General features: G+C 41.8%; 1 protein-coding gene across 1 annotated transcript; it reads right to left on the reverse strand.

Annotated features, from left to right (window-relative positions):
* Window positions 1-1,681, reverse strand: LOC136226012 (nematode resistance protein-like HSPRO2). Its single transcript, XM_066014271.1, has one exon. The coding sequence runs from the start codon at window positions 1,595-1,597 to the stop codon at window positions 176-178; it is 1,422 nt and encodes a 473-aa protein (XP_065870343.1). The 5' UTR covers window positions 1,598-1,681; the 3' UTR covers window positions 1-175.
* Window positions 1,682-8,954: the final 7,273 nt, after the last annotated feature.

Here is an 8,954-nt window from a genome sequence, read left to right on the forward strand (position 1 = left end):
TTGAAGTAAATTGCTTTTGATACCAAAAATGTAACAATAAATAAATATGGAAAAGTTGTTCAAATATAATACAAATAATTCTTTTTAACAAATAATCTTCTGTTCCTATTTCAAACTAGATTACCCATGACTCGGCCAACCCGGTCAAAACCGAATCATCCTGTTCCTTCTCTTGTTACTTCCTCCGATTTTTGTTCTCCGATACGCGTTGTTCATGGTTCCAGAACTCACCCAAAAAGGTCTTTGCAGCATCCAAACTCGGGAAATAAGTTGGCTCAAGAAACAACTGACTCAGTGAGTCACTCTCTGCATTAGCCAATACTCTGTTCCCTTTAGCCTCCAAACTCCCCATAACCACCACCAGCATCTGCTTATATCCATAGAAAAACTTCTTCAACGCCGCCTCCGTCGCCTGAAGGCCTTGTAGCAAATGAATCTTCTCGGAATCTATTTTCTCGCTGTATAATCTCATTGCCGCCTCCTGTACCCTTGGTCCTCCTTTCGGATCCACCTCCACATCTAGGATCTCCGGTACCTTGTGCTTCAATTCCTTGCACGATTTCGTAATCTCCACCAGCGATCTTGATCTGAAACAGAAGGCTTCCGTTTCGTCCAGCGATCGCATTAACAGCTGGTTTTTCAGTTTCAGGAAATCATCTGGATCCATTAAAAGATGTAAATCCTCTATTTCCGATAGAAGTTTCCAGATTCTCTCTAGCATATAGCAATCGCTTGATGCCATTTCAAATTTCTTCGCCTCGATTCTTTCAATTACGCGTTTAATTACCTCTTTAGTTACCTGAATCCATGACTCAAGTATCTGGTGTGTAGTGTACAGCGTTTGATTCTCGTGATTGTGTATTTGCTCGTACGGATTTTTGTTCAGATTGTGAACGTCGTTTGGCTTGCAAACCGCGTCGTAATCTAAGTTAGGCTTCCCGGCGAGATTAGGCTCCCCGAGACCGAGAGTGTACGGACAACTCCTCATCTCACATTCGATCGAGTAAAGGATTTTCTGCGCGATGTCCTCCGCTGTCTCCCACGCCGCAAGGCGAGGGAGGAAGCTAGCCTCGCTGTATCTGTTAACCACGGTGGTTTCAGGTGAGACTTTCCAAACCTCAGTATAACTCCGATCCCGAGCCAAAACACCTGTCGATGAAGTTAAATCGACGATCGGCGCCGTACCTCGCGCCTCTAGATCTTCACAGAATAGCGCAATCAGCTGAATCTGCGAAGTAGCAAGCGACTCTAACTTCCGTTTCCATTCCCTCCGGTTAACATACGGCCTCGGATCCGATAAAACCGTGGAAACTAACCGAAACGTAATCTCCAAAGCCTGCAAAGCCGGTTTCAGAATCGACTCGTTTCTCCAATCAGGAAACTCTTTAGAACTCCACAACTTCCGCAGCTCGGGAAGCCGGAAGTAGTGGTCATAAGCGGAACAAGCCGAGTCGGAAGCAGAAACCGGAGAAACATTAGTAACACCACGAAACGGCGCCGGAGTTGGAATCAAAACGTTGAGTTTGTTAGAAAGTCTGGGAGAGTTGTTTGGGATATCGGAGGAGACCATTTTCGCTTTCCAGGCTAGATCAACCATGATTCATAAAAGGTCAAGAAGTTGTTTCTGGAAGAGAATTAGAGAATATTTGTATTGTAAACTTGTTTGGTTGGACAGAAAGAAATGAAGCGAGGAGGTGGGTATATATAGTGGGAAGAAAAGCGTGTGGAAGAAAAGAGAGAGAAGGATAGGATTAGGGAATTTGAAAATTGAAAGTCAGTGGAAATTGAATAATTAATTAATGAAAAATAAATAACGTTATAGAAGAAATTTTGGAAGTGTAACGGAAGCTTATCCATATCACCTAACGTGGAAGGTGTTTAGTGAGTATTTATTTATTTATTTATTTTCTTTTCTTTTTTCTGGAAGAATTTTATTTTCTTTTTGTTTTTTATATATTGTGTATTATTAATATTATTAAAAAGAAAAAAGGAAGGATACAAGCTTGGAAATTGAACTCTTCCAAGATTGGACCTTGGTCTTGTATTTTCTTTTATTCAATTAAGGTTTGCTAATTTTGCTTTTAGTGTTTTTTTTTTTTTTCTTTTTTGGGGTCTTTCCAATCCCATAGTTACGTACCTTGTTTGAACGCAAATTTTATTTTATAACTTTTCCATTTCCTTAAATAAAATACAACTAAGAAAAAGGATATGGATGTTAAAGAAAGGGGTAATTTGGTAATTTTATTTTAGAGGGCCTAATCTCGTGGTATAATATAGAAGTTCTCGGAATAAATACTAGTTTATCCACTCAGATGATGTCACGTTAGGGTTAGGGGTATCATTTCATTGGATGACATCAGTACATCCGCACAGATGATGTCACGTTAGTGGTATCATTTCATTGGATGACAGCAGTATTGGTCTCGTTTTCTTGTAATTTTTTTTTTATTGGACTAGCATTTGTAATTTGATGGTTAAATTAGTAAATTCTCAAAAGATATATTAATGTACGGAGAAAGTATTATTTTTGTTGTATCGTACCTATTTTGATTAATGAATGTCTTTTATAGTGTTCCACAAATCGGTTGATTAGCTCGTTTAGACGTCTAAAATCGAGAAACAATATTATTTTTTTTCAATTCAGCCCACCGAACATTTTTTAGCCTTTTAGGAGGGTCCTAGTGTTAAAGAAAATGATAATTTATTTTTTTTTTATCATTTCTCAAGTTGAAATTTAAATATTTAATTAATCGATTCAGAAATAAGTCTAGAATATTCTATTGATGAGAGCAAACTATATATATATATAATGATTAGTTTATAGAACATTCACAATAACATTATAAATAAAATATTTCAATTATAATTAACATATTCTCTTTTGAGATTTCACATGATAAAAATTTTGGATAATTTTTCATTAGCAATGCTGTAAAATTTTATAGTTTCTACAATCAAATTTACTAATTGGGATTTATTATACACTATAAACGAAGGATGAAATCAAATTCACATATATTTAATTATTGAGAAGCAATTTCTGTTAGAGATAACAACCAACATTATCTTTATGTTAAATATTGTTTATTTTAGAGTTATTTATTTTATACATTCTTATCCTTTTCTACTTATACACCAAATACATAACTCACTGTGTATTTATATATATCTCCAAACCTTATCAGGGAAAATTACACATTCAATACACTTCAAATTCTATTTCTACTCTCCAAAACTATCGTTAACATAATAGCAAAATCCAAGATCCCTCATGTATATGTTGCGGTTAACTCTGCTTTTTTTTGGCAACTGTGCTTGCAACTTCGGCAATTTCCTATCTTTAACCTACTACTATAACCTTCACATGCATCTTACCGTCCAACATCAACATTAATATCAAACTTACACCTCAGAACTACCGCTCCTCGAAGATTGAATATTATTATTCCCAGAAATTTCAAATGAAAGACCAGATAAAGAAGACAAATATCATATAAAGAAGACAAATAATGAAACAAATCTGTCAGCTAAAAAAATCCTCTAACATAATTGATCAGGATCTATGTCATCTGTAACACACTACAACGACATTGATAACTTGCTGGATCCAATTTGATGATCTCCGCCGTAGTTACCTGCAAAACAGAACCGGAGATAGGATCTCCGGGAAAACTCTCTGACGATCAAGTCAGTTTTTGTAGGAGGGTTGGTAAATTGACAATAGTATTGTGGGAAAAATGTGAATGTACCTTTCCCCCTTTGGCTTTAGAGCTTTTTATAAGTGTTCTTAAGTAACCGCCGAGGGCGGTTACCCCTTCCAGACCATGTTCCGAGGGCGGTTACTCCTTTTTAGGTCATGCCCCCTCTCGTAGCTTTCGTGGCAACAAACGTGGTATCGTTTGTCCTGAGTGGGAGTTTTAATGCTCCATTTAGGAATTCGGGGCGGTTACTCACTTCACCCGCTTCCTCTATTCGGGTCCCATCCCATCTTAGACCATGGATCTAAGTATGGGCTGGGCCCGTGTAATGAATTCGGCCCGGTTTGGCTTCGCGGGTCATCACATGCCTCCCCCTTAGTTTGGCAAGAGCCCTTTAGGGTCTTTTTTATAGGAGACTCTTCGTTTTTGTCTGGATTTTCAAAATTCAAAAATTGTGACTTTCCCTTTCCCGTCGTTTCTTTTCCGGCATCCACCTTTTGCGTCGTTTCTCTTCGGCATCAACCCTTTTGCGTCCGTTCTTCTCCGTGTCGTCTTTCATATGTAAGTGTTCCTTTCCAGAATTTGTACCTCGCTCGATTCTTTACTTCTGTTCATTTTCCTTCATCAATATGTCGAACCCTGACCTCGACTTCGCACCATTCGACGAAAATTACGTCCGCGAGGTCTCCCATGAGGTCGAGGAGATGGTTGATGAAGCTTCAACCACCTCTCCTGGGTCTGATTCTCATCCCGCCGATTTTCTCCACCTGGCGAATACAACCGATGAGGGCCTAGGTTTTGACCCTAAAAAGTTGATTCCGCCACGTGTCCCAACCCCCCCGTTTATTACCGAAGAAGGACAGGTCGGGAAGTCTAGTTTGTCAAGAGACAATTGACGATTTGCGGGAGCAGTATCCTTGGCTCCAAGGCCTCGAAACCCTTATTCCTGGGGAGGATAAAGGACCGGGCGACTACCCAAAGGGGTATTTCACCATTTTCATCGCCCAGATCATCTGCGGCTTCACGTATCCGCTGGCGGATGAGGTTGCCTCCGTCCTTGGCGGTTACGGAATCGCACCCGGTCAGTTGCATCCCAATGGATGGGCCGATTTAACTCTGGACAAATTTCTGGCGGATTGTCTGGAGGTTCCCTTCTCGCTCAAAATTTTCTCCAAGCTTCATCATTTCAAAAGTTCGGCGGGGTATTTTACTTTCATCCGGCAGAGCGGTTACTATGGTTTTGACGAGAAGCAGAACAAAATCCGCGAGTGGGACCGATCTTATTTCTTCATCAAGTTTCACGAAGGGAATCCGAACTTCCTTCGCCGTTTGGGCCGACCAAATGTAAAGAGTTTGAACTTCGGTTACCCCAGCGAGGAAGAATCCGATGTGATCAAGTTTTTGAAGGGTACTCCTCCCTTTGTATGGACGTATGATCAGGCTTTCCACATGCTAAGGAGCCGAGTGGCGATTGCCTATCGCGAGGGGGATCACGTTGTCTATATCCCTTATCGCGTTTTTGTACAAGGTACTTTTTATTTCCAAGTTGATGATTTCTTTTAACCCTTTGCAGGGGTGATCCTTTATCTCAAATCGCTGCAGATCGGGAGGCCAAAGCCCTAGCGAGAAGGAAGAGGCGAATGGAGGGAAACACTTCAGTCGCAGGGGCGAATTCTCCTGGAAGGGCGATTACTTCTATCGAGGTGGCTTCTCCCGCAAGGGCCTCCGTTTCACAAGGTCCAACTTCTGCTTCCGAGGACCTTCCCTTAACTAGGAAGCGGAAGAATACTGCGGATACAGAGTCTTCTCGTCCCAGAAAGAAAAACGCTTCTGTGTCCCTCACTGTTGGCGGTACACCTGTATCCGCCTCGTCCAAAGGAAAAAGCAGTACACCAATCCACGAGGTATATTGATCTATTCCCCTTTTTTATGTTGTTAATTTTTCCTTATGAGTTATCTGCTGTTCTCCTGATCTTTCTCCTTATGCATTCGCAGCCAATTCCCGATATCAGCGGGTGGTGGACTAGGACCTTTGGCATGGCTGTGAGCTTCTCGTGTAGGGACATTGTTTCTTCCATATGCAATGTCCTTGGGCGACTCCCCTCTGCTTCCCGCGTGCGAGAGCAAGTGCCGCTTCCTACTGCTATGGAGGGGATTGAGAAGCGGGCCATAGAGGTATATTGTTACTTGTGATATTCTCTTTCAAGGATCTTGCATTTGTAGTAACCGCACATTTCTATCCGCTCTTATTATCTGCGAATCATCTTTTATGCAAATTATTAACTTCGCGGAGGGTGCTCTCCTAAGGGACGCTGAACGCGCTAAAGAGTTGGAGAACCTTGGTACTGAATTGGCGACTCAGAAGTCGCTTTATGATGATGTCCAAGGGAAGGTAAAGGCTCTTGAAGGCGCGTGTCAGAAGGTTATGAGCGAGAAGGAGGAAGCTCTCAGATCCCTCCAGGCTAAGTCCGACGAGCTGCAAAAGGTCCTTGATGATCTAAATTCATCCAAGGAGGCTCTGGAGATGCAAAAGAAGAAAGCTGAGGAGATTCTAGCCGAAGATGGTGCTCGCATCTATTGGTATGGGGAGCGAATTCATGCTGCTTATGAGCATGGGCATCCAGATCGAGTACTTAGCCGCCCCAAGGTTCCCATCCCCGAAAAGGATCTAACTGAGAAGTGGGACAAGCTGGAAGCCGAGGATGCTGATATGGATGAGGTACTCTTCTTAGATTGGCAGAGTTTTCAGAACCCTCCAATTAGCTGCGAGATCCCTACTCAGAACGCGGAAAAAGAGGCACCACAAGACCTTTCTCAGCCTGAGCAAGAGGTACCGCCCTCTGAAGCGGTTACTGATTCGAGGGTTGAGGATTCGCTTGAAGCAGATCCGCCCACTGGAGGAGATGAGGAAGCCGCTGAAGGCGAGGAGGGCCATAGGGGTGAAGGAGAGGAAGCTGTAGCATAGTTTGATTTATATCTGGACTGTTGTATGTAACAAACTGCCCGTATATATATATTTTCTTTTGTTTGCCGCTTTACCTATACGTGCGATTGTTGCTTTATTCCTTATTGCCCTTTGTTTTCATACGTGACCCTTGCCCTTTTGCCGACTCCATATTTGTATTTCCTCGTAGTTTAGTTTCGTTTCCGCTAGGGTGGCCAGACCCTTTTTGCAATTTTTTGAGTACTCGTTAATTCGCTTAATTTTATGCCTTATCTTATAATTTTTCTTTCGAAAATAATATAATCATAAGGTTAATCATAAGGTTTTGCGAGTGATGCGTAATCATGCATCCGCCTTTCTTTAAGAGGCAACACATTTATGTGTTTTTAAGTTCAACCATAAGGTTTTTGCGAGTGATGATGCGTAATCATGCATCCGCCTTTCTTTAAGAGGCAACACATTTATGTGTTTTTAAGTTCAACCATAAGGTTTTTGCGAGTGATGATGCGTAATCATGCATCCGCCTTTCTTTAAGAGGCAACACATTTATGTGTTTTTAAGTTCAACCATAAGGTTTTTGCGCGATTTACCCACACTGAAGTGGTTGTCCTAAAAAGGATCCGCACTCGAACGCCGTATGCAACAATTGAATATCTTTATTGATAAAAGAAAAGACTTTTTGTTACATTGGTATATGAAATGTGCGGGATCAAAGCCTCATTAAAACCTTTTATCAGAAAACCCAGTGGGAAAAAACTCATAAAAGGAAAAAGAGTACTCGTCATTTCCCTAAACTACCCGGCCCGTTTATATAGGCACAGATTTTCTAGATTCCAGGTGCGCGGGAGCTTTTTTCCGCTCATTTCTTCTATTTCAAAAGTTGATGGTCCCAGCTTCTTGGATACTCTGTATGGTCCGATCCAATTGACGCCTAATTTGCCTTTGCCATCTCGTTGATTATCACTTTTCACACCCTTCTGTCATGATATTTCTTGATTCTATTGCGGTACACCGCCATTCGCATGTAAGCTTTTTCTCTTCGTTCTTCAACAGAATCCAATGCATCTCTAATGTTGATAGGATTTTGTGTGTCGCAATAATAAATTATTCGATCTGTAGGCGACTTGATTTCAATAGGTAGGACTGCTTCGGCTCCATAAACCATCGAGAAAGGTGTTTCGCCAGTTGCTGCTTTTACAGAAGTTCTGTATGCCCATAACATATGTGGTATCTCATCCGCCCAAACTGTTTTTTTATCACCTACCCGCTTCTTGATACCTTGAATCATGGCCCTGTTGGTAACCTCTCTCATACCATTCGATTGGGGATGGTTTACGGAAGAGAAATGATTCTTGATCCCCATGCTTTCGCAGTATGCTTTGAACTTGACACAGTTGAACTGGGTGCCGTTGTCAGTTATAAGCTTTTGCGGGATTCCAAATCGCATGATGATGTTCTCTCGTAAGAACTCGATCATTCGTTCAGGTGTTTGAGCGGTTACTGCCTCCGCTTCTACCCATTTGCTGAAGTGGTCAACTGCGACTACCAAGTACTTCCTTTTCTTTGTCGTTTCTGGGAATGGACCCACTATATCGATTCCCCATGTTGCGAATGGCCATGCCGTCATTATAGAGATTTGTTCGGCTCCGGGAACGTGCTTTTCATTCGCATGGATTTGACAGTTGTGACATTCCGCTACCATCTTCTGGGAATCCTCCATCACCTTTGGCCAATAGTATCCCATTAACTTGACCTTTCTTGCCAACGCCGCGGATGCTTCATGTGCGCCGCACATTCCTTCATGGAGTTCTCGCAGTACGTAGTCTCCTTCATTGCAGCTAACACATTTCAACTATGGACATGTGTATGATTTTCGATACAAAGTTCCATCTCGAATTGAGTATCTCGCTGATTGTCCAATTAGCTTTCTGGCTAGGCTTTTATCATCTGGCAAATCTCCCTGCTCCAGATATTGGCGAATAGGTATCCGCCAATCTTCATCATCTTCCAGCTCTTCAATGACCATAATCTGATCGACTTCAAATGCAGGTGCGGATCTTATCTCCAAATTGCATGCTTTTTGATTCCATGGTTCTCTACTCGCCGCTGCTTTTGCCAGTTCATCAGCCTTTGTGTTGTGGCCTCTTGGAACATGCACCATTTCCCAGACGACTCCCTTGTGTGTTAACTCCTACGTCAATCTGCCGACTATCTGATGGTATTTGACCAGATCTTCTTGTTTCACCAGATAGTTTTTTGTGATCTGATTTATCATGAGTTTAGAATCGCTGTAGATCACCACTCTTTCTGGC

Source organism: Euphorbia lathyris, chromosome 4 (assembly GCF_963576675.1).
Source record: "Euphorbia lathyris chromosome 4, ddEupLath1.1, whole genome shotgun sequence".
Classification (NCBI taxonomy): Eukaryota; Viridiplantae; Streptophyta; class Magnoliopsida; order Malpighiales; family Euphorbiaceae; genus Euphorbia; species Euphorbia lathyris.